This window comes from Fimicolochytrium jonesii, assembly GCF_025526975.1.
Source record: "Fimicolochytrium jonesii strain JEL569 chromosome Unknown EV422scaffold_24, whole genome shotgun sequence".
In the NCBI taxonomy this organism is placed as follows: Eukaryota; Fungi; Chytridiomycota; class Chytridiomycetes; order Spizellomycetales; family Powellomycetaceae; genus Fimicolochytrium; species Fimicolochytrium jonesii.
In genome coordinates this window covers 326,181-351,999 of record NW_026515691.1, presented here as the reverse complement: position 1 = coordinate 351,999, position 25,819 = coordinate 326,181, and the positions used below count along the sequence as shown (strand labels likewise).

Genomic DNA, 25,819 nt, shown 5'->3' with positions numbered 1-25,819 from the left:
GAGATCGGGGTTGCTGTCTTAGCCTCTCAGGGACGTTTCGCATTGCGGGACGAGGAAATGTGTCGAAAACCACAAACTTCGCGTCTGGACTTCCAAATCCAGACTCTTCGCAGAATCTCGCACAGTGGCGGGGGATCCACACACCATCGACCCAGACCACCCCATTTCGAGCCAACATCCAAGAAAGGAAATCCCACAGAAGCATCACACACACCAACAATGCTGCCCCTATCCCTCCTCAACACCGCCCAGGGCCATCCGATGCTGGTCGAGCTCAAGAACGGTACGTCTGGGCATCCTATCCACGTCTCATTCCGGTGTTCTGGGGCTAGTACTCTTAGTCAGGGCCGGGTCTATGGCGGGGGTGACTCGTGAGTGTATGAAGGCTGATGGTCTGCCTCTTCTTCTGCCAGGCGAGACGTATAATGGACATCTGGTCAACTGTGATAATTTCATGAACGTGAGTGTATTTCGGGGGGAGTGGCAAGGTGTTTGAGGGATTGGCAAATGGCGACCGCGGGCTATGCTTATGTTGGTGGCGGCACGGGAAAGGCCGGGTCGCTTCCAGGAAGCCAAAGTCAAAGGCCGTCTCAACATTCCATGTCCCCAGCGCGCCTAACATCGTCCCTCCAACCCCTCCCCAGATCAATCTCCGCGAAGTGATCTGCACCTCCCCCGACGGCGACCGGTTCTGGCGGCTGCCGGAGATCTACATCCGCGGCAGCACGATCAAGTACCTGCGGATACCCGACGAGGTCATCGATATGGTGCGCGAGGAACAGCCGAGGGGGAACAACTATGGCGGGGGTGGGGGTGCGAGGGGTGGACGCGGCGGGGGTGGGGACAGGGGAAGGGGGAGGGGTGGAGCGAGGGGGAGCCGGGGGAGGGGGAGGGGTTAATCGTTGGGGTGAGGATGAGGAGAGGTTCTGTGTTGGTGAGGTGGATTGCTGGGAGAGGATGAGCGTAGAGGATGTGTGGTGCATGTTCGCAGTGCACAGCTTGTGGGAGGAAACGAATTCCCGCCGGCGCCGCGGACACCATCAACGGCACGTCACGAACAGATGCGGAAAGCTTGCTGCCTCTGTCGGCCGCATGCTGCAGGGTTATGAGAGGGCATGAGGCTCGTTTATCGATTTGTCGCATATGCGGCGCCCTTGTACACTATATGCGGCGCCCTTGTACCCACTGTAACTATTGGCAGTCTGCCACAAATGTGGAAGACAATTACGCATAAGACGAAAACGATACACCAAGACAAGCGCGTCCCTTTCCCATAAGAAAGAAGAATAGTTGTTTTCTGAGTTTGGTATATGGCAACGAAAGGGGACTTTTTGATTTAGGTAGCTATGCAAAAACGATTTCTATCCGTCAAGAGCCATTTGCTTCTTGATCTCTGCGATGGCCAGTCCGGGATTCAGGCCCTTCGGGCATGTCTTCGCGCAGTCTGTAATGGAAAAGTAGGGAAGAAATTGATTAGCCGCTGTTCTCCACCAATGAAATGAAAGCGGAACCAGAACACATACTCATGATAGTGTGGCAACGGTAGACCGAGAAAGGGTCCTGCAACGCCTGACGACGCTCAACCCCAAACTGATCACGCGAATCCGCCATCCATCGGTATGCCTGCATGAGGACGGCGGGGCCAAGGTACTTATCGCTGTTCCACCAGTAACTTGGGCATGAGGTCGAGCAGCAGAAGCACAGAATGCACTCGTAGAGTCCGTCGAGCTTCTTTCGCTCGGCGATCGTCTGCAGGTTCTCACGCTCGGGGGCGGGAGTCTTTTGCTTCAGGTATGGCTCGATGGCTTTGTATTGCTTGTACAGTTGGGTGAGATCTGCATGGGGATTGGCGTATCAGTGAGGTTTGTAGACAGATAACGGGCTGTTGTACAGTGCGCACTACATACCAGGAACGAGATCCTTCACGACGTATGTTTGCGGCAATGGGTAAATTTTGGTCTCCTTTGCCGGGTCACGTTCGATACGGCTCAAGCAGGCCAATGTATTCAGTCCATTGATGTTCATCGAGCATGATCCGCAGATACCCTCGCGGCATGATCGACGGAACGTAAGGGTCGGGTCCACCTCGTTCTTGATTTTGATCAAGGCGTCCAGAACCATAGGTCCGCATTGGTTAAGGTCGACATCGTATTTCTGCAGGCGAGGCTTCTCGGCTGGTTGGTCGGGAGACTGTAGCGTGAGAGATTTGGGTGGTGAGTCGTCTCGTCAGACATACGCCCACTCGGCAAAGAGTTGTCCAGCAGGACACAGAGGATTCCCACGACAACATACCCAGCGGTAAATCTTGAACGTCTTCAACAAAGGCTTCTTCACCTGAATTGGCTCGGCGGTGGGTGTAGCAAGCTGGGCAACAGCAGTGCTGTGGATGGAAGCAGCCGCAGGAGTCTGCAAGGCAAACAAGCGTGATCTTTAGTGATAAGTGCCCAAGATTAGCCGACGCTCGCGGAAAATCGTACCAGAAGACTCTTGGGAGCCTTGAGGGCCGTATTCCGGGCAATAATTGGGAGCGACATTGCAAGTCGGTGTATTGGGCTACACTGCGTGGTGATTGCGAAAGCGCAAGAGGTGTTTATGGTGTGTCTTGTTGTCTGTTGCAAACGAGATTGTTCTCGGCGCCAGCTGCAATTTTGAGGAGGTTTGCACGTCCAGACTCACAAAGAGACCGACAAGCGTGGGGAACATTGGAAGCACAACCGCAAGATGAGTGATGTGAGAAGCAGCGCCCGACTTCCGCCGATTGAGCGCCACGTGATTATATTAGTTATTCTCGAGTGGTCACATGACTGGCCATTAAAGTTCGGCCCCAGGTTTGGCCCCCCCCACAGCACTTCACAGCACCCTCGTTATTGCTCGTTGCTTGAATGGCACTTTCGATTCCCACACCAAAACACTCAATCACGTCAACGCATAGAGGTCATGGTTATGGAACTCGACGTAGAACAGCTCCTAGAAGCTCCTTTCCGCAAGGCTGTGAGTCTCATAATCTCTTACCGCCCTCTGTAGTTCCCACTAGGTCCGGAAATGCTAATGCAGTGGGACCACTCTACAGGGCCCCCCAGTCTCCCCCGAACCCACCCCATCCGAAAATAGATATGACGATTCCTCCGAGGTCCGCAGTAAGACCGACGAGAAAGGCGTAGAAAAAGAGCGGCGACACAGGGACCGATCGCGCGACCGAAGCGATCGTGACCGGCGTCGTTCTCGTTCCCCAAGCGACCGAAGCAGACGGCGCAGCAGTCGCAAAGAGCGTTCTCGTTCGGGCTCTCCACGCCGCCGGGATGATAGGGACAGGGACCGTGAGCGTAGGAGGAGGAGCAGCAGGTCTAGGTCGCCTTCGCGTCGTCATAGTAGAGGTGACAGGAGGGATTCGAGGGATTCCAGGGATCACCATCGCCGACGTAGCTCTGTTGAGAGGTCTTCTAGGCGGCCTCCCCGTGATGAGTGAGTAGACTTGGTTGTTTTTCGGATGATCGGTCGGCTGACTGCATGTTCCTTTTCCAGTCGTCCACGGTCACCGGAACTGGATGAATATGAACGAGACAAGCGGACCGTTTTCGTGATGCAGCTGGCGGCTCGCTTGAAGCAAGAAGAGCTTTACGACTTTTTCTTGCCTGCGGGAAAAGTGCGAGATGCAAGGATCATTTCAGATCGCAATTCTCGCAAATCAAAAGGGTGAGCGTCGTTGGTCTATCGAGTTTCTGTTTCTGTACGGGGTTTCTAAGCACCACACCATACAGTGTTGGTTATGTTGAGTTTTATGATGTCGAATCTGTACCAAAGGCCATCGCAATGTCTGAGCAGAAGCTGCTTGGTATCCCCATCATTGTGCAACACACCGAGTCCGAAAAAAACCGTATCGCTGCTGAAGCCGAGGCCGCCGCGTAAGCATAGTCATTTATCGGTCGAATTCGTGATCAGCAAAAGCACAGCTAAACACATACAACTTTCAGGCGCGCCGAAGCCCCGATTACTCGCTTATACGTCGGCTCCCTCCACTTTAACCTGACCGAATCCGATCTGAAGGACGTCTTTGAACCGTTTGGGCCCATCGACCGCGTGGACGTGGCCAAGGACGCAGATACAGGCAGGTCTCGAGGCTTTGCATTCATTCATTATAGAAACCCGGCGGATGCGAAGCAGGCCATGGAGAAGATGAATGGCTTTGAACTTATGGGTCGTGCGGTACGTTGCAATCTTCAGATTTGCCCATAAAAGTCGTGCACCTCCTAACTATCGCAGTTTTGCAGATCCGAGTTGGCCATACGGAAAAAGTCACAAGCACAACCACCGCGTCATACTCTCTAGACGATGCCGAGAACGGAGGCATGTCGCTTAACAACGTCTCACGCATGGACCTCATGGCGAAGCTCGCCCGAGACGAGAAACTCGTGGGAGCCAACCTGCCGGCGTAAGTCATATACCAATACCATACATTGTAGTCGTATATGATGATCTTACTCTGAATTCTCTTTCTGATCCCCCTCAGCAAACCGGTAATCCTACCAACCAGAAACGTTCTTCTCAAAAACATGTTCAACTTGCAGGAAGTCCAAGGAGATCCCGGGTGGGCGCAAGACCTCAAGGATGACGTGGGTGTGGAATGTGGGAAGTATGGGACCCTCCGACACGTCGGGGTGGATTCTGAGAGTCCGGTATGTATCGGGAATTACGCTCAGCGTTGAGATGCCGGGGTCGCGGGAATGGTGCTCAACTTTTATCTCTCATTTGTAGGATGGCCGTATCTACATGAAGTACAACAGCATCCCTGAAGCTGAGGCGGCAGTGAACGCATTGAATGGCCGTTTCTTTGCCGGTAGTCGGGTAAGTGGCTCGGAATATCCTTCACTGCTCCCTAGCTCTTTACGCACATAAGTTCAGCTAACTGATATTTCTCTCTGCTCTCAGATCGAAGCAGCCTTCGTGCCAGACATCACGTACAACGGCCGATTCCCCGAAGCCGCCTTCGAATAAAAGACAGAGAAAGTAACGTACAACCCGCACTTCAAAGAACAAAAGAAACCGCTTTTCCGATCTCCGTAGGCACTCGAACCAAGACCGGCACAAGCAACAATCATCTTAGAGAAACATCATAGCGGAGTATTAGCTATGTGTATCCTGTGTGGGGTGTGAGTTGATGTATACCTCCGCCTTACGATTTCCGTACCCCGTTTTTGTTAGGTCGAATTTGACGCTGGACAGGCGGCGTGGTGTATGGGTCCTATGTATGTGTACTGCTTCATTCTGTTGGCTGTGCTATTTCCCATCAGATCGCAATACGATAAATGTTGGCTGTTGACCGAGGCGCTCCTTTTGTGTTTGCGGATGTCATTCTTGTGGTTGAAACGACGTCTTTCAACGCGTGGGCGATGTGTCATTCATAATTTGCCCTGCCACAATTGCTGAACATGAACACCTAACAACACCCTTCGCAAATCTCATCCCAAATCTCCCTGCTGCGGATGTCGCTGCCAACAAGCTGCCAACAACACACATAAAAAGGACGACCGTCCGCTCTCTCCCTTCCGCTCTATCAAACTAGCAATCCTCTTCTGGTATCACTCTGTCACGGGGAGAACGCATAGCCCTCCTCCCGTCGCCGTCCCATCACGCAAGATCCCCGTCACGAAGGGGCTAGGAACACCGCACGCAGGGCGACAACAATTCAAGGTCGTTGTCTAGTGCACACCACGGAATCTAGTGGACGTTTTTGCGTCAAGATCCTCCTGGCATCACTCCACGCAGCGCCGCCAACCGCCATACCGCACAGCTTATCAAGCTCTCTTGGCGACTCTTCCATCGTTCAAGCTTGCACTCCACCCGAGTGATCCGTCCGCGGAAGAAGGCCCTGACCTTCACCTCGTGCGGATTCCTTGGAGTTTGCAGTACAATCCGAGGGGACGCCGTGCAGTTATCACCTCGCCCTTTGGCGAGCGAGACGGTGTGATTCACTGTCCATTTTTGTCATTTATGGTATGTGCACTTCACCATCGTTGACGCATGTATCGATACAGTCCGTGTGTGCCAACATCAGCTCACATGATTTCCTTTCTACGTTCCAGATACCGCGGGAGTTTTGTACATACCTCACCCAAGATATCATGTCGCTCTCTTTCTGAGCGTTCATCCTATTCCCACTTGAAAACGAAGGGATGTCAAGTTGTAGCATATTGTAATTTTAACCTTTATTTTGTACATTCATGTAAGCTTCAAGGTGTACATCTCTCAGCGCACATGGGCGCACTGTACTCATTTCTCCTTCCTTCCACAGTTTTGTTTCTGGTTCGTTCTCCATCAAATTCTATATAAATGGCGACGAAGGACCCGTCAGCATTCACCTCTGCCTACGAATCACCGGATGACCTGCTCGGGTCATCCGTCGGCGACCATCTCGTTCTCAGGAGCGTCCTCGGCGTCGGATCATTCGCCGTCGTGTACGAAGCCACAAGTTCTCGCACCCCATCGACAACATACGCCGTAAAGGCCCTGTTCAAGGCCGGTCTCACCCAAGAGGACCTGGCCATCCAAGCCCGGGAGGGCCAGCTTATGCGCAAACTGGTCCACGAGAACATTGTCCATCTATACGACATCATCGACACCCCCGACTGCACATTTTTGGTACTGGAGCAATGCGAAACCGACCTGTATGACTTGATCGAAACCCGCCGGCTGTCACCAGACGAGGGCAAGTTCTTCTTTGACCGCATCTGCGCGGGCGTGCAGCATTCCCACGAACTGGGGATCTACCACCGCGACCTCAAACCCGAAAACATTCTCCTGACCTACGAAGGCGATGTCAAGCTCACCGACTTCGGACTTGCGACCACCGACCGCACTTCATCGGATATCGGTGTAGGGTCCGTCCGCTACATGTCCCCTGCATGCTTCGACGGCGAGCGGTACGATTCTGTCGGGAACGATATCTGGGCCCTGGGTATCATCCTCATGAACCTCATCATCGGCCAGTCGCCGTGGGTCGAACCCTCCGTCGCGCGGGACTACCTGTATGCGCAGTATGTGAGCCATGGCGTACGAAGCTTTCGGAGCCGGTTTGGGATCACGGAGGAGTTTGCCCATGTCCTGGAGCTGATATTTGACCGGAGGGTTGGGATTGAGGAGATGAAGACGCTGGTGGCGGGTGTGGAGACGTTTTTTGTGACCCAGAGAGATGAGCGAGTCGTTCCTGATGTCGTTGCGAGGCCTGTTGCGGCAACAGACGAGGAGGCGGAGATGTCGTTCTTGGTCACTGGTTTCAATTGGGCTGATGACGAGGACGCGGATTCCGGTGTCCCCTTTTTAAGTACCGCCGATGAGGAAGAAACATCGGACATCATCGATGCGTCGTCTGTCTCCGCAACCGATTTGGAAGATGCGCACTCACTCGAGCAGCCCGTAGACGTATCCGTATTCAACGACAAGAACCTGGTCCCCTGGCTACACGAATCACAAGCAGCGAACACCATCCCCTCGTCCACAACCCCCGACGTGAAACCATACTACGCTCTATCAGACCCACCACCTTACATCGACACCGGCCAAACCATCAAACCCACCACACCCCCATCATATTCCCCAGAGCACCAACCTCTCTCCCACCTCATACTACCCAGCACCATCGACGCCACAGATCCGCATTCCACCCGATCCACCCGCCCCGCGCCGACATTCACCCACCTACTCACACGCCGCCTCAAACTCGTCTCGGCCGCCGCCACCCGACTCACGGCTTCATTGCAGTGCTTTTTCGGCACGGTTGGCCAGAAAATGGCCGCTGTCAATCCCTCATATCAGGTTTGCGCGAATACGTAAGGGGCCGCACCATGTTGTGCTTTTTCGCTCGCTCCCTGAAGCATCAACTCGCCTTTGCCCTCCCCACATGAACGGACCCCGCAACCTCCTGCCATGAACCCCTGTAGATGCTGTGACACCTTTGCAGCACCTCCCCGCAATGGCGTACCCCCAGACTTCCCCTTTTGTCGGTAGCTCTTTTCATTTACATCCCTCATATGTCGTGCTGACTCTCGTCCCTCATCCCGGGGTATTTCCCGTTTTTGATTCGCTGTTTTCTTGCTGTACCCTTTACCTCATTTTGTAACTAGTTTCGCTTCTTCTGGTATCCTTTTTGCCTTCGTATATTTGTATAAATGATAGATTTTGAAAAGAAAATGTCCTCGATTTGAGTTGCCCATGATCGGTTGCGGTTTCCTCGAAACGGCCCTTCGCCTTCGCTACCCGCAACCCCACATCAAGGACCCCCCCGGTCACATGAAGCGATCATAAGGCCCAAGGCAAATCAAGATCTGATGTTGTCTTATCTACAAAATGCAATATCCTCAAACGGTCCTCTCTGAATGCCTCCTATCTCTCCTACTCTCGTGCTCCGTGTCCATGATCAGGGCCCATATGTCCTGGAAAATGTGTTGAGGGCTTTCTCTGATGGTAAATGATTGTGATAGCAGCCAGCTCAAAAGGCGCCCTTGACGACCGCATCCTGCTCGGCCTTGTACCGGCGCGAGATTCCCGTCGCGGGGGCGGCGGAGGGGGCGCGGCCGTGGTACTTGAGCTTATAGATGCAAGGAAGAGTAGAAGGGGAAGGGGTCAGGGCAAAGTCTCGCGGTGATGAAGGGTAGGATGAAGCAATCCAGAAATTTTGTATCACGTACCTCAGCGCCTTTGGGAATGAGCTGCTTGAGCCTCGGCTCAACGAAGGTGTACGCGCCTTGGTTTTGGGGTTCTTCTTGCACCCACATCCATTCTGTTACAAAAAAAAAAAAAAGCACACACACAAACATCAGCCCAAAAATGGCTCATTTTTCGGGGTGGGAAATTCCCAGAGTTGAAAGACGGAAAAACAAATAAAAGTACGTACCAGTAGCCCCCTCAAACGCGCCCACGACCTCCCTGATCTCCTTCACAGGCAACGGACACAGCTCCTCGACTCTCACGATCGCGACACTCTTCTCCACCTCCGCTCCGCGGGCTTTCCGCTCCTTGACGAGCTCGTAGTACACTTTTCCGCTGACGAAGAGGACCTTGCGCACGTCGGCGGGGTTGACGGTCGTGTCGGTTAGGATCGGCTGGAAGGTTGTTGAGGGGCCTAGCTCGGCGAGGGACGAGGTTGCAAGTGGGTGGCGGAGGAGGGATTTGGGGGAGGCGACGATGAGGGGTTTGCGGTAGGGGCGGTGGAGCTGGTATGATGGGAAATGGTGGGTGTTAGGATGTTGCCGGGTATGCCCCGGGGGAAGATCGGATGAAGGATGCCACATATCGTAACGGACGATTAACTCACCTGTCGCCGCAACACATGGAAATACTGCGCGGGCGTGGTCGGATTCACCACATGCATGTTCACATCCGCCGTCTCAGCCTTCGCCACCTCAAACGGCTGGTCACACAGCTGCAAGAACCGCTCCACGCGACAACTACTGTGCTCGGGGCCTCCACCCTCATATCCATGCGGCAGTAGCATCACCAGCCCGCTCTGACGGAGCCATTTCGCCTCGCCAGAATTGATGAAAGTGTCGATAATGATTTGCGCGCCGTTGAAGAAATCGCCGAACTGCGCTTCCCAGATGCACAGGCGATGTGGGGTCTCCCAGGACACGCCGTATTCGAAGCCGAGGACGGCGAATTCGGAGAGAGAGGAGTTCGCGATTTCCATTTTGCCTTGTTTTTTGGTGGTCAGGCTGTGATTCACTTGCATGCGGTTAAGTGGGATGGTGGTGCGTTCGGTGTTTTGGTCGACGAGCATCGCGTGCCGATGGGAGAAGGTGCCGCGGCCGACGTCTTGGCCTGAGATGCGCACGTGGTTGCCTTCGAGGAGGAGGGAGCCAAAGGCGAGGGCTTCGGCGGTCGCCCAGTCGAGGCCGACGCCTTCGTTGACGCGTTTCAGGCGTGTGTCGATGTGGTACTTTTGGATACGGGGGTGGACGGTCGTCCCGCTGGGCACTTCTACGGATTGGCGGCCCACTTCTTCCAGAACCTCCAGATCGACGCCCGTGTTGGGTTTCGTGATCGCCTGCTTGGGGATGGTCATCTCCGACCATTTGCTGGCCATGGTGTTGGCCGTAGGCTGGAACGTGTAACTCTCCTCCAGATGCTTATCCAGCTTCTCAAAGTAGGCCTTGGTCAGATTATCGACATGAGACTTGTCTTGAATCACATTTTCCGCGAGTAGCTGCTCCTCGTACAGTTTTGGCACGCTGGTGCGGCTGCGGATGTTCTTGTACATTGCCGGCTGAGTGAACGCCGGCTCGTCGAGCTCGTTGTGACCCATACGGCGGTACGCGATCAGATCAATGATGACGTCCTTGCGGAACTTGTTGCGGTACTCGAACGCAATGGCGGTAGCCATCGCGACGTCTTCGGGGTGGTCGGCGTTCACGTGAATAACGGGGCAGCTGATCATTTTTGCGACATCCGAGCTGTAAATCGAGGAGCGGGAGTTCATGGCGGGTGTGGTGTACCCGATCTGGTTGTTGACGATGATGTGGACCGACCCGCCGGCCGTGAAATGGGGCAGGTTGGCCAGGCCGAGGGTCTCGGTGACGACGCCCTGGCCGCAGAAGGCCGCGTCGCCGTGCATCTGCACGCACATCACCCGGTCGCCGATGTAGCACTCCTGCTCCTGGCCGGATTCGTACATGTACATCTGCTTCGCGCGCGCTTTGCCGAGAGCGACTGGGTTGGCGGCCTCCAAGTGAGATGGGTTGTGGAGCATGGAGACGTGGATGCCCTTTGGTTGCCCGTAGTCCAGATCGACGGTGGTTGCGAGGTGGGAAAGCACATCGCCGGAACCGGGAATATCATCAGGGAACTCGGCGTTTCCTTTCACTTTGTAAAACAGCGCGGTGGGGTTGAACTCGAAGAGATCCGTGAGCAGGTTGAGACGACCACGGTGAGGCATGCAGAGAACGACGTCGCGGACGCCTGCGACGTTGGCCTCCTTGAACAGGGTATCGAGTACGATCATCATACTCTCCGCACCCTCCAATCCATACCGCTTGACTTGAGGGAACCGCTTGGCCATAAAGTGGTCAAACACCTCCGACTTTGCCAGTAGCTCATGGATGCGGAGCTTCTCTGCCTTCTTCAGCCGCTTCTTATCATAAGACTCGACCAGCTGCGCGAACCATTTCCGCTCGCTCAGGTTCGGGATGTGCGTGAACTCGTAACCGATGCGGTCGCAGTATGCACTCTTCAGGTGATCCAGAATCTGTTGCAGGCTGGCCTCTCGCCGTGCGGCGGCCGGGTTGCCTTCCTCTCCCACATGAACGATGCCGCTGATGTCGTAAGTCTTGTCGAGCTCGGGTATGCCGTACCGCGCAGGATCCATTTGGAATACGTTCTCTTGTGGGGTCAAGTTGAGAGGGTCTAAATTTGCGACCCTGTGGCCATGTAACCGGTACATGTTGACCAGGCGAACCAGGTTAGGATTCGTATTGCGGTTGCCTCGTTCTTGTTCGGAGACTACAACGAAAGACGATGAGTGTGTTGAATAAGGATGGTTGGATGGTTGGTTGGTCAATTGGGCCCGCCCCATGGTTGAACGATGGCCTGCCCGCTCGGGTGAGAAGGAGGTTGGGCTGGGTGGTTGAGGAGAGTATTGCGCGTGGTGCTCGCTTCGCTCTGCGGCTCGCTAAGAGCCGTGGCTAGGAGTATTGCGCCTTTGGCGCAAGGGGCTGGCCTGCCTCAAGCAACCCTGGGCCTCCTTCACTCGCCGCCGTCGGCGTTCGATCCGGTCGTCCTCGCTGACGCTCGGTCCCCCAAACCCAACCGAACCCACGCTACGCTCGGATCAACCTGCCAACATGATATCTCCCCACATCTCCATATCTCTCCCCCACATCCAACATCAACTCACAATCAGGAGACTCAAACACACGCGGCGTCCTGAATCCATAAATATCCTTATCATAATTGTACCGAGCGACCGATGCGACATGGAACTGGCGACATGCAGAGCGCGATGCGCTCCCGCTGGCGACGACTATCCGTGCTGCTTCCCTCAGGGGGTGTGTTGCGACAGACGCCCTTATCCGCGCGCCGGCGGACGCTGCCGCGCCGCCACGTTTGAGGATGGTGTGCATCATCTTGTGGAATGGGTTCACTTCTCGAAACTGTATTTGAGGGGACAAGGCGACTGGTTAGTGAATCGAAAGGATTGCGAACGTTCGGGCAGAGTACTGCGTTGCAGCTGGCGAAAGTCCCGGATGGCTTCACAGGACGCCACACTTCTTACACCATCCCTGCCTGCCTTCTCCCAGGCCACGTCTGTCAGTCCCGGCCCATATTCCCGGACCTTGAAAGCCCATGCAAGATCCCTGCATCCATAGTCCATTTATGCGCTGTGGCATGTCCCATCCCCTCGCACATACCTTGCCACACCGAAACGTCTTTCCTATCGTCTGCGACCTGTTTTCCGCCACAACCGGCGACAAAGAAAGTGGATAGGACAGGCCAGTGCCAACACCACTTGCGAGGAGAAGAGACGTTTTCTGCCGGTGCTGCCTGCAAACTGAGTGGTGATACTTCGGCACGACACACGTTGTTCAAATACCACAAGCAGCAGGCGGACGAGACGGAGAGCGAGAAAAAGAAAAAAAAAAGAAAGCAGTGGACTTGGGGGAGGCGCGTAACATCCTCGAGCCCCCGCATGACGCGGATTGCCCATTAAGGCGACGCGTGAGACGGAGTCACATTCAACTCGGCGTGACTGCATTTCCTGCTGCGCGCAAGCATCATCTTATGGGCTGGTGGCCGCGGGCTTCAAACGTCAACTTACAACCCCACAACCAATCAATCGTCGATTGCGGTATCGAATAACCTGCCTGCTAGCCGTCAATGTTCATCACCTCAAAGGTATGGTGCATCAAAATGTGAAGAGGTCAGAGGTGTCCCTCCGTCTAATGTGCATTCCATATGGTATTCAATCCCAAAAAAGCCAGCCGAAAAACGCCCGTAACCCGAGAGTGATGAAACGACGAAGCGAAAGTCCGAGCAGTTTTCAACCTCCACTCCACCAAGCGGCGACATCTAGCGGAAGTGAGACGCGGATCAACTTGTCCTATCCACCTCTGTCCAATGCCCTGGAAGGCGTCACAAAGATCGGAAAAAATGCTTTTGCATAAATAGCGGGCAGGTATCGCATTTCCCGGGTTAAGTCTCAGCCAGATCCCATATTCGACATTTCATCGCCTCCTTCCCTTCGTATCAAAAATCCAAACCAACAATGATTGCAGATGGATCATGATTCATGTTCGCCCAAAAGTTCAGTCCATTGAGGGATGGGCTCCTGGCCTCGGAATACTGTCCAAGTCCCACGCGCTTTGCTGGCTTTCGGTTATGACTGGCGAGTGTGAATTCAAGAAGGGCAAGACCATGAGCATTACGCTACGGGTTGAACTGCCCCGAAACCGTCATACTTGTGGTGTGCACGAGCTGTGTGCTCACCCACCTGTGTGTTCCCCTCGGGAGATACGCAACTTGTGTCTTACTCACGGTGCTCACAGACGGAGACAGCGCGGGACATGGGCTACCCCACAATCCCCCGAACATCTCCCATTCGAAGGAGCCTGGAGTCCTGTCCCTACGGAGGGGCGGACACTTAGGACCCCAAGGACCGGAACCGTCTGCACACAACCGTCCCAAGCGTGCCCTACAGCGCGCAACACCTGTTCCAGAGAATCACGGGGAGGGCACCTGCGGGTGGAACCTCGTCCGTGAGATCAATTCTGTTCGGGAAGAGGACGACCTTTCGTGGCGGACCTATGTGCGTGGAATAGCTCTTTGGCCAGCCAGGACGGGAATCGCGAATGATGTTACCTTGCACGGCTCGTTTGCCAATCAGGATGAGGTCGGCCACGCCAAAAGGGGGAGCCGGAGGAGGAGGGAGACGCTGTTGTCGCGAGGTGTCGAAACCAACGTCCAGGACAGTTCGCAGTGCGTCGTTTCAAGTTGTATGGGGAGATATAATAAACAAGCAAGGGAAGCAAGCACATACACATACAATAAGGGTGCCGGCGGGCGGGCGAGGGGACTCGGGGGAGCGGTCAAGCAGCGAGGCGTTTCGAAATGGGCGCGTCTCCCGGTCCTGATTATCCATCCATGCCCCCATCTGGACGGTTTAACTTGGCGGGCAGGTTAGCGACTGCTGCGAATCCACGCTTCCGCTTCTTAATCTGGACTGGCAAAGGTGGCTTGCTGCTTGCTCCTCCTATTAGGCTCCTGTGAGGCATGAGGGTTTGCAGTTCAGGTCATATTCTACCAGAGCAGAGTAGGCATCCCTCGGATACTTCCATCCCGCTGCCTGCAACTCCCTCTCCTAAACTGCTCCACGGCAAGCGCCCTGCGATAAGCCTTTTGCGCTGCAGCTTCCACCATCGCCCACGCTATTCTTCGTCATCCTCGCCTGAACGGAATTCATCCTCGGGTAGGCACACGCGCTTCCTTACATACCCGTCCAGTTCTTCCACTCGCTCCGGGAACATATATACGGGACCCTAGGTCGTCAAACCCCAATACTCCGATCGTTTCGACTCGAGCGAGAATCAAAGAAAACATCCAGGAGTCCTTTCAACCCCGAAATTCTGAGCCATGCTCTCCCCGTCGTCGTCGAAATGTCGCTCAGGGCCATGGCAAAAGTCCTTGTCCGCGCACCTAGCATTACTCTTCGGTCTCGCGAGTCTGCTTCCAACAGCGCCGTTTCCCACTTCCATCTTTGCTAAAGCAGCGCCGTCGCAGCTGGTGTATCCTCAAACGTCATATGAGTATGTGCTGTTGGACCCTTTACCCGTGAATTCTACGGGTGAAACCCTCGTTACGAACTTGTTGAATGTCCTGGGAATGAAGCAGACAGATAGTGGGCAGATAATACAGTTCAAGACGACTAGTTTGGGGGATAATGCCATAACGGTACGATTTAGTCTGCCTTACTCACCATGAGAAACGCTTGCACTTTTCGGGTACTGTTTTCTGACACGTCCGGACTCTCTTCGTTGGATACAGGGCCTATTGTTGGACTACGGCGATGGGTGCAACTCATCGCTACCCGTCCTGTCGGCACTCCCTGCCACAGCAATCCATATAGCGTTGCTGAACGTCACAAAGTCGGCGACCTGCAACATCACGGCGGCGGTAGTAAACAGCCTCACTAGCATGAGCACAAATGGGGGTGTTGCGTTGATCGCTTTCGGGGATACGGGTGACGACGAAATCGCAGCGCTCGCCCAGGCGGACTACCCACCAGAACTGGTGAAGCCGGCCTACCTCTTCGACAAACATCTGGGATCTGTGATGGTGGCCCTTCTGCAACTCGTGAACGGCACTCAATCGGGAGGCCAACAGCCCGAGTTCCGCCTCCCCGACGACCCAACGGCGTTCATCCCCGGCGCCCCCTTCCCACCCAACTTCCCCAACCCCTCCCCCCTCCCCAACTTCCTCCCCATATCCGGCCCCGTCGTGCGAATCGGCGTACGGGTCGTGATCAAAGAACTAGTATACAACATCTTCCCCCCCTTCTGGCGGTTCGCCCTACTCTCCCTCGGCATATTCCTCGCCCTCTCCGTCCCCGCCGTCGCCTTGATGCGTTGGCGCACGTCCCGCTACATCACCGCACAATCCCAGCAACGGGCCGCAGCGGCCCCCGTCACCCTCGACGTCGCGACACTTAACGCCCGCAGCCACATCGCACCCTTCGCGACCATCCGATCAACCTACGAAGGCTCGGCGCAATGCTCCATCTGCCTCGACGAGTTTGACGCGGATACGCCCGTACGGCAGCTCCAACCCTGCGGCCACGCCTTCCATCCGCCGTGTGTTGACCAGTGGCTGACGGAACAGACAGCTGTATGTCCGTTGTGTCGCACCTCGTTGTTGGAGGATAAACCTGCGAATCAGGCTGATGGGGATACCGCTGCTGCGGATGTGGCTGGGGGCCGCCGCACTGCAATAGCGCTGACGAGGCTATGGCATCCACGCCGCGCGGCGGCGGCGGGGACGAGGGTGACGCCAGCTTCAGAGCCGGGGAGGCGACAGTCATCCTCAGCGACGCTGGCCAACGCACCACCGGAACGACCACACCAACGACAAACGCGACGATGGTGGCCATTCAGCCGCGCCTCACCAAGTACAACGGATGGCACCGCAGCCGATCTGGAACGAGGGACGGACGTCATACAGTTGGAGGAACAGAGGCGGCCACCAGTATCGTAACGGGTATTATCCCTCCCACAGGAAGCAATCCGCCATCACCACCACTACCACCACCACCGTGTGATATCCTTACATAGGTCTCCCTCCATAGGCAATTTATCACCGCCGTTTATGTACATCCTGCCCCAACTTTCTTGTAAATAACCCCCCCGATTCCACCCCATGTTCATTTATCCCACCCCCGCTACCCCACGTCGTTTGTGGTCGTCGGTCGTTGCGGCATGGTCCCGCTGTGTCTGCCGGGCGCCGGTTTTTTTTTGCTTATTTCTGTACAGAGAAATGATTTTGTTGTATAAAGCATCGTCAAGTCTCGCACCCGGTTTTCGTTTGGGAATGTGAGAGCACTTGGGGCCCGCACATTGGCAAATACGAAACGATAACACAGAGGCAAATGGTGGCGCTTCCATGGCCATCTTTCCAAGACTCCCCGATTTCATATCCCCGTCCGCATCTCAAAAGGGTTTTGCAAAAAGCATATAAACCACATATGATTTCCAAATAAAGTAAAAATCGGAACGAAAAGCACAAACAAAAGTACCTAAGCCCTCGCGCCCCGCCAGCGCGATCTATCAAAAAGGCCGGGGAGAGAGAGAAAAGGCGGTCGGGGCCACCTCTATCCCTCCTACAGCCGCGTCCCGCGAGCTATCATATATATGTACATAGGGGGCCCGGGGGATCAAATCCGTAGTTAAATTAAGACCTCTAGATGGTGTGACAACGAAGCATTTCTAGATTTTGATCATGTTCTTTGTGACCTCCTTGCGGAGGGCGGCCTTGTACTCGGAAATGGAGCCTTGCCAGAGGCGCATGGAGCCGTTTTCGCAGACCCAGATTTGCTAGGAAGGGGAGGAATCGGATAAGTATGTGAGGGATTATGAATGGGAAAAAACATCAGATGGACAAGGAATGTTAACTCACCTCAGCAACCTGACTAATCAACCTGAAATCGTGAGACACAAGCACGACACCACCCTCGAACTGCTTGATAGCCGCCGCCAACGAGTCGATAGTCTCGATATCCAGCGGGTTGGTCGGTTCGTCCAACAACAGCATGTTGGGCCGTTGCAGGGACAGTTCACAGAAGACGATACGCGCACGTTGGCCGTCCGACAACTGTCCGATGGGACACAGCTGGGATGCGCCGGTGAGACCAAACCTTCCAATGTGGGACCGCCATGTGGGAAGGTCCTGGGGCATTTCCGGGAACTTGCGGCGGAGGTAGTCGATGGCGCTGATGGTGAGGTCGAGCTGGTCGGCAGAGTGCTGAGAGTACTTTCCAATCTTCAGGTGCGTGTGACGGGAGATGGAACCCTCTGTTGCAGAGAGCTCGCCGCTCATAAGCTTGAGGAGGGTGGACTTGCCGGCACCGTTAGGGCCGACCAGGGCGATTCGGGACTCGGTGTCGGCGCCGAACTCGAGGTGCCTGTAGATGGCGTCCTTGAGGTTGCCGTTGTAGGCGAAGGACATGTCGGAGAAGGACAGGACCGGTGGTGGGAGAGGGCCGGCGGATTCGAACTTGAATGCGAATGCAGCGGGTTTCTCCACCTTCTCGATCAGACCGTCCGCCTCCATCTTGTCGAGAATCTTCTGGCGAGACTTTGCTTGTCGCACCAAGTTCGCGTAGGTACCGCAGGACGCAATGAACTGCTTGATGTGCGCGATTTCCTCCTGCTGCTTCTCGTACGCCTTCATCTGGTTGACCTCCAATTCCTCCTTCGTCTTGACGTAAGAGTCGTAGTTACCGGTGTAGTACACCAGCTGCTTTTTGGGGTTCAGGTCGATGACGTTCGTGCAGACTCCGTTCATGAAGTCTTGGGAGTGGGAGACGAGGAGAAGGATACGGTCGTACTGAGCGAGGTACTCCTCTAACCACACACAGGCACCCAGGTCCAAGTGATTTGTGGGCTCGTCGAGCAACAACATGGTGGGCTTGACGAACAGAGCGCGCGCCAAGGCGACACGCATACGCCATCCTCCGGAAAGATCCTTGGTGGCCAGTTTCATGCGGACATCATCGAATCCAAGACCGTGAAGGATGGAAGCGGCGCGGGGCTCGAAGGTCGCGGCGTCCATGCTCTCGATACGCTCCATGATGTCGTCCAACAATGGGGAGTCGGGCGTCTCGGCTAGCATGTTCTCCATCAACTGCTCCAAACGCTGAAGGGAGAATGGGATCAGAAATCGCGATTCTTTTTCACAGAAAAAGATCTGCCAGAGAAGTTCCTCTCGGCGGTCTTACCTTGAGCTCCTTCTCAGCATCGTCAATGACGGCCTTCAAAGCGGTCATCTCCGTTGGTGGGTACTCGGAGTTCAACAGGTAGATATCGATGTGTTCGGGGATAGGCACTTCACGAGCAGCCAGGGACTGCAGAAAGGTACTCTTGCCGGAACCGTTAGGTCCGATAAGAGCGTACCTTCGACCAAAGTTCAACTCGATGGTAGTGTCGTTGACGAGCACCTGGGAGTAGAAGCTGAGGGAGTACTGCTCGATCTATGCGATTGAATAATAGAGGAAGGACACGAGTCAGCTTTGCATTCCACAGCAGTTCGTCATGAAAGACACATTAACAGTTTGCACTCGCAAAACCCACCTTGATGTCCCTAGAGTCCTTGTGGGAGGTGAGGACACCGGAGGTGACCCTGTTGGTTTCGAGAGCCATGTCGTTGAGCTTGTTGGCGGTCTCGTCGACCTTCCCGCTTGCGACATCCTTCTGGAGCTTCTTTGCAGCCCTGTCGGCTTTCTTCGCGGCGCGCTCTTCCTTCCCTGTCTTTGCCATTCTGACGACCTGTTCTGGGGGGTGGGGTTGCTGGCAGGTATGTAGAAGATAAGAGAGAGGAATCCGCCTGAGAATTCAGAGGGAAACTGAGAGTGTTGCGGGAGAAGGGGAACAGGCCAGACAGCTGAGTTTTGAGCGGACCTCCAAAAGCAGCTTTTTCTTTCCGTTCGTGCGAGTGCGAGTTTCCCCTTCTTCGGTATGCATTCTTATGATCTGCAATTAGCAACTGGGCTTCGGGCGCAAATCAATTAGTATTAACGCGGGCGCGGGCGGTCCCTCACTTCAGCCAATCTCCCATTGTCCACCTGCCTTATCTTGCAGAAGTGACCGGCTGCCTTGCTCCCATTGTTGGATCGCAGATCCTTCCCCCACAGCGGATTGGGAACAGCCATCGATAAACTTGTTTCCACGTGCATATCTCGTCACATGACCTCACGCTCCGTTCATTGAACTAAAAGTAAACCGTCATAGCGTGTTCTTCAGTTGGGAACGGCGCAGGATTTTGAGGCGGAGGCGCTGACGCAGCATCGTTCAGAGACGATCGGAAACTCCATGATGTTTTTTCTTCCTTTGTTCTGTAAATTGTTCAGGAGAAGGGCCGAAACCTTCTCCCACCGCCAAAAATTATGCCTTCACGCTGACGCCGAACCATGTGGAGTTTGACGTTGTGAACGCCAAAGTCCTCCAGCTGTGGGAACGCGATGCGATGGATAGGGAGTCTGGACCCAATCACTCATCGGATGTGGACGGTGCTCTGACCGGCGGGCTTCTGGCAAACTTTCTCATTAGTCCTTTGTCGCTTCGGCGCCAGGTGAACGAAGGCGGCGGTGCAATGCCGACGAGCCTCAATCCGGTCCGGCCGTGAATCCGGCCGTGCCTTCTTGATCACACGAAGCCGCAAGCCAGGTAAGCACCTGGCGTGCCCGCTGGCTTCTGTGCGAGTTCGGAGGAACCACTCAGCGCGGCTCACTGAACGTCACGAGAATGGATTTTGGAGTGCATTTGTCATCACCGTCTTCGGCGTTCGGAGCGGTCGTATGCATGCATCAAAGGCGCGAAAATTCCTACATAGGACTTGCGGTCTCTTCGCGAATCTATCAGTTACACGTATACCTTGTAAATGTCGACTGCACGTGCGGCTTTTCTCGGAGTCCGGAGCCGCTCCAGTGGGGTGACTGGGGTCGAAGATGAGGTTGACGGTGGGACGGGCAGTCCGCAGGGAGATAAAATTGGGGATGTCCTGTCGTCCTTCCTTCAGATCCACTCCCATACATCCAGTCATCGCGTTCATCAAGGAAGCTCTCCAAGTCTCCTCTTGTTAAAACCAACATCCATGCCCTCTCAATCGAACGAACGCAAACTCATCGCCGTGGCCGGCGGGACAGGTATGATTCAAGAATCGAAGGGTAAAGTGGATCTGCTACAGGCGAGAGTCTCACTTCATTTATGTTACCTAGGTGGTTGCGGCCAGCATGTCGTCGAAGGGATCCTTGAGACCGGGAAATACGATGTGGTCGTCCTTTCGCGCAAGGTAAAACATTCCCTAACGCACATCGTAATGCAGCCCCAACGGAAGTTCTGACGGAGCCAATCTCCGAACTCCAGGCCACAACCAACCTACCCCCTCGCCCCAACCTAACCGTCCGCGCGGTCGACTACGCCTCCCCCATCTCCATCCAACAAGCCCTACAAGGCGTCGACACGCTCATCTCCACCCTCATTGGCGAAAACTTCAAAGAAGTCCAACTAGCTCTCATCAGTGGCTGCAAAGCCGCGGGCGTGCGTCGATTCGCGCCGTCCGAATGGGCGGGGGATACCGAGAAGAACCGGATTATCGATCTGTACAGGCCGAAGAATGAGATTATTGAGGCGTTGGATAACACAGAGGGGTTGGAGTGGACGCTTTTTACTCCCGGGGTACGTTTGTTGAGTATCACGCTTCAACCCGTTTTAACACGACTGGCGCTAATCGATTCTCACCAACAGATCTTCATGAACTACCTCGCAACGCCCCACACCACCTCCCACCTCCCCCCCCTCAAATTCCTCATCGACGCCGAAAACAACACCGCCCTCATCCCTGGCACCGGCACCGAGCCCATCATCTACACCACCGCCCAAGACGTCGGCCGCTTCGTCGCCGCCACCCTCTCCCTCCCCCACTGGCCGCGCAAGTCCGCCATGGCCGGCTCCGTGACAACATTCAACGAGATTATCGACGCCCTCGAAAAAGTGAAAGGAGTCAAGTTTGAGCGGGATTATAGGAGTAAAGAGGTGCTTGAGAGGGAGGTGGAGGAAGCCAGGGAGGATGTGATGAAGCGGTTTTATGCGCAGGTTGCGTTGGCGTTGGTTGTGAATGGGGAGCAGTTTGCGTTTGAGACGAATTTGAATGGGTTGTTTCCGGAGATTAGGCCGACGGGGGTGGAGGAGTTTGTCAGGACGTGGTGGGGGAAGAAATCTGAGTAATTTTTTCTAGCAGTTAGCGTAGAAACACTTCGCAGATGCATCGTCGAATCCCGTTTTTTCTTGTTCGCAAGACCTCTGAGAATGTCCCCGTCAATTTCCATCCCGTCAATATTCTCGTGCTTATGTCAGCTACCATATGCTGTCAATTCGTCATTCCGCTGGCTGCTTCACTCTTTCCGCATGAACAGTGGACTTCAGCACATCGAACTCACTACCCCAACGTACCCAACCAGCATAATGCAATCCCACGTCGGAAACGATTGGAACAGTCATGGCATAGGTCAAACGTTACTCGGCAACTGGGTCGAAGACCGTGCCGTGGGCGATGTGTTGCTGCAGGAACGTCAGGATTTCGTCAAATTGGGGAGAGCGGGGCATCAAGTAAGTCCCTACCCAAACCCCTCCCTGCTGGATGTCACCAACTATCTCAATCTACCCGTCATTTATCAAGCCACATTCTCTTTTTGTCATGATCAGGGTATCCTCACCCACAGCCCAAACGAACACACCTACACAACCTCGCACGGGGAAGCGCACGCACGGAAGCCAGGCGGCTGGGGGACGGGTAGTGCCGGACATGATGCGGGAAAACAGCAGCGGTTGATTGATGCGGAGTTGATGAAGCGGGCGTTGTACGTTTTTCTATCCTGCTTTTTGTAGTTGTGGAGTTCATCATCCCGGGCGATACAGGGGATCCCAGAATCTGGGAATTGGGGGCTGATCCATGTGTGTTCAACGTATGCAGAGCGGAGACGGCGAAACCACCAGAGGAGCGCAAGTCAGCCGCGGGATGGACGTCGACTAATAAGGCGGATTTTGGACATGAGGATATTTATGGCAAGACGCAGGATTTAGGTATGCTTTGCTGTCGCAGGTTCCGTTGGAGGTGATGTGTGAGACCATGGGGCTCATATGGCTCGCTTTGGGATGGGTAGGGACACATGCTCCATCAGAGGTGAGTGAGGCCATACGGGAAGGAGGTGCAATGCATGTTACCCGTTTACGGGAGAACCCGGTGCCAACCCTGTTTTGTTTTTGCAGTCGGATAAGCAAAGATTCGCACAGCCCATCACGTTTTGGAGCGATTACGCAAGTACGTATCGCCCCTCTTCCCTCAGAATCCCTCAAAATCCTTCATTCCCATGGCCTCGCATCACTCTCCCACCCTCATTCTCACGCCTCATCCCTATTCCCACCAGCAAAAGGCACAGGTCACACCATCTCCTCCTCCAAAGCCGCCTTTCTACACCAGCGCTCCGAACGCGAAGCCCACAGCGACTGCCCACGGGATCTCGGATTCAAGGCCGGCTTGGCGCACCAGCACCATGCGTCAGCGGCGCCGGTGAGATTCGGGAAACATACGGATTTTAGTACGCCCATTGGGGAGTTTGATAAGGCGGCTGTTAAGGATGTATGAGATGTGAAAACGCAGGGTTGGGCCTTTGTCGGTGGGCGTCCATATGGGATGAGGCCATGTCGGTGAAAATGGAAACAATGCGGGAGAGCGTTCAGGCGATGGAAGGTCGAACATGTTGATGCATATTACAGTAATATGTTACAGTGGGGTGTCGAGGCGTCGCGACTCTCTATAAATACAAAGGGCTCGAGCCACATGGAGGCCAGACTTAACGTTTGACCCTAGAAGAAGTGATTGATTTAGTACTATGTTCATCGAGAGTTACTGCAAACGTGGTTTATATCTTACCAGGTGTTCTTCTTCCTGGCCTTTGGTTGTCCCGTCTTCTTCCTTTCGACTTGTCTTGTGTCGATCCTTGTAAGGCCGGCTGGATGGGAACATGCTTGTCAGTCCCAACCGTCATTCGACCAACCAAGTCTAGATTCCCCTACCTTCGTCAAAGGTCTCCTTCAGTACAGGATCATGCACAGCCAGGCCACGAGCCAATCCCACAGCAACCGCCGCCGCCTGCCCCGATTGTCCCCCACCATTCACCAACGCCCACACATTGTATTTCCCCAGAGCGTGCGCCATCACGAGTGGCCGTAAAATCGCATCCCGATCCGTATCCTCCGCAAAGTACTCCGCAAAATTTGTGCCGTTGACAAACAGTTGCCCCTCTCCTTCCACCACCCACACCTGCGCCTTCGCCGTCTTCCGAGACCCATATGAATACGACCGTCCGAAATCGTCCAGCTCGGATGACCGCTTGGTGCTCACTGTGAGGGTTGCGCCGGGCTTCACGAACGATTCTAGTGCTTTCTTCACGTCCAGTTGGGCTGTAGCATAATACATCAGCCCAAGTCTCCATGGCACCTCCTAACAGTCCAAATGCCTACCTCCGCTCCCATATCCATGCTTATCATACAGCTGATTCAACTTCTTAACGAACTCATCATAAGTACCCTGCGTTATCTTAAACGACAGAAACTCCTGCATCTCCTTTATCGTCATCCATCGAGGCCGTTGCTTGGACGCCGTCAGTGGTTCCTGGGGTGATATGTTGTATTTCCGCATGAGCGCGTTGATCTGCATGAGGCTGTTGTAATAGCGCGGGTTGCCGGTGAAGTAGGCTATGTTGGTTGGTCGCGGGGTGGGGTGAGGGTTGTGCAGTCGGGGCTTGGTTTCGAATTCGACGCCGGTCGCATAGCACCGTGTGAGGGGATTCCGGAGGAGGGTGAGGGGAATGGTGGGGCGGGCGCAGGCGGATGCGATTGCAGTCGTTGGAGACCGGGCTGCGGCCGCACGGCAGCCGAGCCGTAACGTTGCCATCGTCGCTAGCGTTGAGTTGGATCTGGTAGTGGTCGTCGTCGTCGACTTTTGAATTGGAGGTTGGGCATAACGACGTCGGGGCTCGAGATTCAATCAGGGAACACGCAACACGTGACTTCATCGAATAAATGCAAGCAAGCTCATCTCGACCTGCCTGCGTAGCAAAATGGGGCCATCATACGGCAGCATAACTCCAGCTAGCCTCACGGCTCCTCGGAACATCCGCTCGCCTATGGCGGGCTCGAGAGCTTGGTAAATCTCATGCTCGCAAAATCCTGCCTTAGTTGTTTCTGCTTTCCATCCCATACATCAGTGTAAAGATGTATTGCATTCTGCACTAACATGGATTTGCAACAAGGTATATTTCTGCAATCAAAGCATCATTCTCACTCCTCTACAACTATCGCTACTCTTTCAACGGGCACGCTGGGTGTGGTTGGGCTTGCGGCCACTGCGCTGTCTCTCGGTGCGCCCGTTGCCAGCGTTGCGGTCCTCCCAATTCTGGCTAATCGACTGCTTCGCCAACCTCTGCTGCTTACGGTCCTGACGGGCGTTGCCATTCAAAGCAGCCGATCGCGAGCGCTCAAAGTATCGATCATCCAACTCCTGCTCGTCTTGAGCGTCCTGATCATCCTGGTAATCGTCTCGCTCGTATTCGCTGAAATCGGCGGTGGGCAAAGGGGGCGGCGAGCGCCCACGTTTGCCGTGGCGAGGGCCTTCGCGGGGCGCACGGCGCTGAAGACGCAACTGACGCTCGCGCTCGAGCTCCTCAGCGGTGGGTTCGGGGTCGTTCCCAAGTTTGATTGCCTGTTGGGCTTGCGGGTTTTGGGGTTGAGCCGTCACCGCATCCTTCTGCTGCTGTTGGTTGGCTCCCTGGAAAGTAAGAAGTCACACAAAGGATCAGGATGTGTCCCGAGCGCATCATGAAAGGAGTTCAATTCAGGAACGGGTGGCCGACGACGTCGCGGGGAGAACAACAGAGTCCAACGAAGTGCAGTACATACATTCTGTCCCTTCCGCTTGCTCGCAGACCTAGGCGCCCTCTGCTTCTGAGGTTGCTGCTGCTGCTGCTGCTGCTGGGCTTGGGGCAAATTTTTGAGCTGACTCTGCGCCTGAGAGGCGTTGAGCGCAGAGTTCTGAAGCTGGGTAGCGACGGCACTGGGTGTTTGGCGAACCATGTTATGATAGAAAGGATCGAGTTTTGTTGAGAAGATGGAGTAGAAGTTCGGTTTCGGTTTCGAGTGTTGGGAAAAGTTGAACGATGCAGAGAGTTCTCCACAAGTCTCGCAGCCCTTTTTATATTCCTCGCCTCACAATACGCTCCGAATGCACAACTCAACTGATCAGGCTTAGGCTTCACTCAGTTTGCGCCTCTGTTTGCATCGCGCCATCCATGGACGACTCGGTATGGAAGCCAGACCCTCTTCTGCAGCATTTTTAGGAAACAGGGCCTCCAGATTATTTGGTCAAGGTCATGTTGCCTTTACATTATTTGGGGACGCTGTAAATTCGGAGAACTTCCCATTCAGACCGTCTGCTTTGAGCCTGGCTGAGTTTCTCAAAATAGCCACTGTCAGTGCGTGGCGCAGTGCGGGGACGCTGTCAACAGCGCGACTTG

General features: G+C 54.7%; 11 protein-coding genes across 11 annotated transcripts; 7 read left to right on the top strand and 4 right to left on the bottom strand.

Moving 5' to 3' along the window:
• Positions 1–79: 79 nt before the first annotated feature.
• EV422DRAFT_574460 (uncharacterized protein) lies at positions 80–899 on the top strand (the record flags this gene model as incomplete). The annotated part of the gene is made up of 3 exons (XM_053073191.1): positions 80–283; positions 414–460; positions 645–899. The coding sequence occupies exons 1-3, from the start codon at positions 220–222 to the stop codon at positions 897–899; spliced, it is 366 nt and encodes a 121-aa protein (XP_052922987.1). The 5' UTR covers positions 80–219.
• EV422DRAFT_539681 (iron-sulfur subunit of succinate dehydrogenase) lies at positions 867–2,698 on the bottom strand. The gene is made up of 5 exons (XM_053071081.1): positions 2,478–2,698; positions 2,293–2,406; positions 1,908–2,190; positions 1,524–1,835; positions 867–1,444 (listed from the first exon to the last, which is right to left on the bottom strand). The coding sequence occupies exons 1-5, from the start codon at positions 2,532–2,534 to the stop codon at positions 1,362–1,364; spliced, it is 849 nt and encodes a 282-aa protein (XP_052922986.1). The 5' UTR covers positions 2,535–2,698; the 3' UTR covers positions 867–1,361.
• A 161-nt stretch (positions 2,699–2,859) lies between these two features.
• Positions 2,860–5,346, top strand: EV422DRAFT_539680 (RNA binding motif protein 39b). Its single transcript, XM_053071080.1, has 9 exons — positions 2,860–2,991; positions 3,071–3,462; positions 3,523–3,693; positions 3,759–3,902; positions 3,972–4,203; positions 4,269–4,429; positions 4,508–4,673; positions 4,753–4,842; positions 4,927–5,346. The coding sequence occupies exons 1-9, from the start codon at positions 2,938–2,940 to the stop codon at positions 4,990–4,992; spliced, it is 1,476 nt and encodes a 491-aa protein (XP_052922985.1). The 5' UTR covers positions 2,860–2,937; the 3' UTR covers positions 4,993–5,346.
• Positions 5,347–5,935: 589 nt separating this feature from the next.
• On the top strand, positions 5,936–8,155 carry EV422DRAFT_202777 (kinase-like domain-containing protein). Its single transcript, XM_053065303.1, has 3 exons — positions 5,936–5,991; positions 6,081–6,220; positions 6,290–8,155. Exon 3 carries the CDS (start codon positions 6,328–6,330, stop codon positions 7,825–7,827), a length of 1,500 nt encoding a protein of 499 aa, XP_052922984.1. The 5' UTR covers positions 5,936–5,991; positions 6,081–6,220; positions 6,290–6,327; the 3' UTR covers positions 7,828–8,155.
• Positions 8,156–8,185: 30 nt separating this feature from the next.
• On the bottom strand, positions 8,186–12,601 carry EV422DRAFT_539674 (thiamine diphosphate-binding protein). Its single transcript, XM_053071079.1, has 6 exons — positions 12,396–12,601; positions 11,882–12,137; positions 9,308–11,487; positions 8,888–9,206; positions 8,682–8,773; positions 8,186–8,581 (listed from the first exon to the last, which is right to left on the bottom strand). Exons 2-6 carry the CDS (start codon positions 12,108–12,110, stop codon positions 8,483–8,485), a joined length of 2,919 nt encoding a protein of 972 aa, XP_052922983.1. The 5' UTR covers positions 12,111–12,137; positions 12,396–12,601; the 3' UTR covers positions 8,186–8,482.
• Positions 12,602–14,432: 1,831 nt separating this feature from the next.
• On the top strand, positions 14,433–16,322 carry EV422DRAFT_202748 (uncharacterized protein). Its single transcript, XM_053065302.1, has 2 exons — positions 14,433–14,931; positions 15,025–16,322. The coding sequence occupies exons 1-2, from the start codon at positions 14,614–14,616 to the stop codon at positions 16,228–16,230; spliced, it is 1,524 nt and encodes a 507-aa protein (XP_052922982.1). The 5' UTR covers positions 14,433–14,613; the 3' UTR covers positions 16,231–16,322.
• Positions 16,323–16,700: 378 nt separating this feature from the next.
• Positions 16,701–19,171, bottom strand: EV422DRAFT_539665 (P-loop containing nucleoside triphosphate hydrolase protein). Its single transcript, XM_053071078.1, has 4 exons — positions 18,822–19,171; positions 18,470–18,721; positions 17,149–18,387; positions 16,701–17,066 (listed from the first exon to the last, which is right to left on the bottom strand). Exons 1-4 carry the CDS (start codon positions 19,005–19,007, stop codon positions 16,959–16,961), a joined length of 1,785 nt encoding a protein of 594 aa, XP_052922981.1. The 5' UTR covers positions 19,008–19,171; the 3' UTR covers positions 16,701–16,958.
• A 1,223-nt stretch (positions 19,172–20,394) lies between these two features.
• EV422DRAFT_499507 (NAD-P-binding protein) lies at positions 20,395–21,473 on the top strand (the record flags this gene model as incomplete). The annotated part of the gene is made up of 3 exons (XM_053068087.1): positions 20,395–20,562; positions 20,613–20,924; positions 20,994–21,473. 3 exons carry the CDS (start codon positions 20,395–20,397, stop codon positions 21,471–21,473), a joined length of 960 nt encoding a protein of 319 aa, XP_052922980.1.
• Positions 21,474–21,710: 237 nt separating this feature from the next.
• On the top strand, positions 21,711–22,890 carry EV422DRAFT_570157 (uncharacterized protein; the record flags this gene model as incomplete). Its single annotated transcript, XM_053072848.1, has 6 exons — positions 21,711–21,854; positions 21,951–22,105; positions 22,219–22,328; positions 22,409–22,428; positions 22,515–22,566; positions 22,673–22,890. The coding sequence occupies 6 exons, from the start codon at positions 21,711–21,713 to the stop codon at positions 22,888–22,890; spliced, it is 699 nt and encodes a 232-aa protein (XP_052922979.1).
• Positions 22,891–22,994: 104 nt separating this feature from the next.
• On the bottom strand, positions 22,995–24,255 carry EV422DRAFT_202615 (ribosomal protein S9/S16-domain-containing protein). The gene is made up of 4 exons (XM_053065301.1): positions 23,769–24,255; positions 23,322–23,708; positions 23,179–23,257; positions 22,995–23,111 (listed from the first exon to the last, which is right to left on the bottom strand). Exons 1-4 carry the CDS (start codon positions 24,199–24,201, stop codon positions 23,099–23,101), a joined length of 912 nt encoding a protein of 303 aa, XP_052922978.1. The 5' UTR covers positions 24,202–24,255; the 3' UTR covers positions 22,995–23,098.
• Positions 24,256–24,377: 122 nt separating this feature from the next.
• Positions 24,378–25,689, top strand: EV422DRAFT_539645 (uncharacterized protein). Its single transcript, XM_053071077.1, has 2 exons — positions 24,378–25,074; positions 25,206–25,689. Exons 1-2 carry the CDS (start codon positions 24,544–24,546, stop codon positions 25,407–25,409), a joined length of 735 nt encoding a protein of 244 aa, XP_052922977.1. The 5' UTR covers positions 24,378–24,543; the 3' UTR covers positions 25,410–25,689.
• Positions 25,690–25,819: the final 130 nt, after the last annotated feature.

Coding starts and splice junctions, on each gene's coding strand:
- EV422DRAFT_202615 (XM_053065301.1), bottom strand. CDS start 24,201: ATGGCAACGTTACGGCTCGGCTGCCGTGCGGCCGCAGCCCGGTCTCCA. Junction 23,709..23,768: donor GCATGGATATGGGAGCGGAG/GTAGGCATTTGG, acceptor ATTATGCTACAG/CCCAACTGGACGTGAAGAAA. Junction 23,258..23,321: donor GAAGGAGACCTTTGACGAAG/GTAGGGGAATCT, acceptor GTTCCCATCCAG/CCGGCCTTACAAGGATCGAC.
- EV422DRAFT_539680 (XM_053071080.1), top strand. CDS start 2,938: ATGGTTATGGAACTCGACGTAGAACAGCTCCTAGAAGCTCCTTTCCGC. Junction 3,463..3,522: donor AGGCGGCCTCCCCGTGATGA/GTGAGTAGACTT, acceptor TTCCTTTTCCAG/TCGTCCACGGTCACCGGAAC. Junction 4,674..4,752: donor GGGTGGATTCTGAGAGTCCG/GTATGTATCGGG, acceptor TCTCATTTGTAG/GATGGCCGTATCTACATGAA.
- EV422DRAFT_539645 (XM_053071077.1), top strand. CDS start 24,544: ATGGATTTGCAACAAGGTATATTTCTGCAATCAAAGCATCATTCTCAC. Junction 25,075..25,205: donor TGCTGCTGTTGGTTGGCTCC/CTGGAAAGTAAG, acceptor TGCAGTACATAC/ATTCTGTCCCTTCCGCTTGC.
- EV422DRAFT_539674 (XM_053071079.1), bottom strand. CDS start 12,110: ATGATGCACACCATCCTCAAACGTGGCGGCGCGGCAGCGTCCGCCGGC. Junction 11,488..11,881: donor TGTGTTTGAGTCTCCTGATT/GTGAGTTGATGT, acceptor CTTTCGTTGTAG/TCTCCGAACAAGAACGAGGC. Junction 8,774..8,887: donor CGCGTTTGAGGGGGCTACTG/GTACGTACTTTT, acceptor TTTTTGTAACAG/AATGGATGTGGGTGCAAGAA.
- EV422DRAFT_539681 (XM_053071081.1), bottom strand. CDS start 2,534: ATGTCGCTCCCAATTATTGCCCGGAATACGGCCCTCAAGGCTCCCAAG. Junction 2,407..2,477: donor AGGCTCCCAAGAGTCTTCTG/GTACGATTTTCC, acceptor TTTGCCTTGCAG/ACTCCTGCGGCTGCTTCCAT. Junction 1,836..1,907: donor CGTGAAGGATCTCGTTCCTG/GTATGTAGTGCG, acceptor ATCCCCATGCAG/ATCTCACCCAACTGTACAAG.
- EV422DRAFT_202777 (XM_053065303.1), top strand. CDS start 6,328: ATGGCGACGAAGGACCCGTCAGCATTCACCTCTGCCTACGAATCACCG.
- EV422DRAFT_539665 (XM_053071078.1), bottom strand. CDS start 19,007: ATGGCAAAGACAGGGAAGGAAGAGCGCGCCGCGAAGAAAGCCGACAGG. Junction 18,388..18,469: donor ATGCTGAGAAGGAGCTCAAG/GTAAGACCGCCG, acceptor TTCTCCCTTCAG/CGTTTGGAGCAGTTGATGGA. Junction 17,067..17,148: donor TGATTAGTCAGGTTGCTGAG/GTGAGTTAACAT, acceptor TCCCCTTCCTAG/CAAATCTGGGTCTGCGAAAA.
- EV422DRAFT_202748 (XM_053065302.1), top strand. CDS start 14,614: ATGCTCTCCCCGTCGTCGTCGAAATGTCGCTCAGGGCCATGGCAAAAG. Junction 14,932..15,024: donor TGGGGGATAATGCCATAACG/GTACGATTTAGT, acceptor CGTTGGATACAG/GGCCTATTGTTGGACTACGG.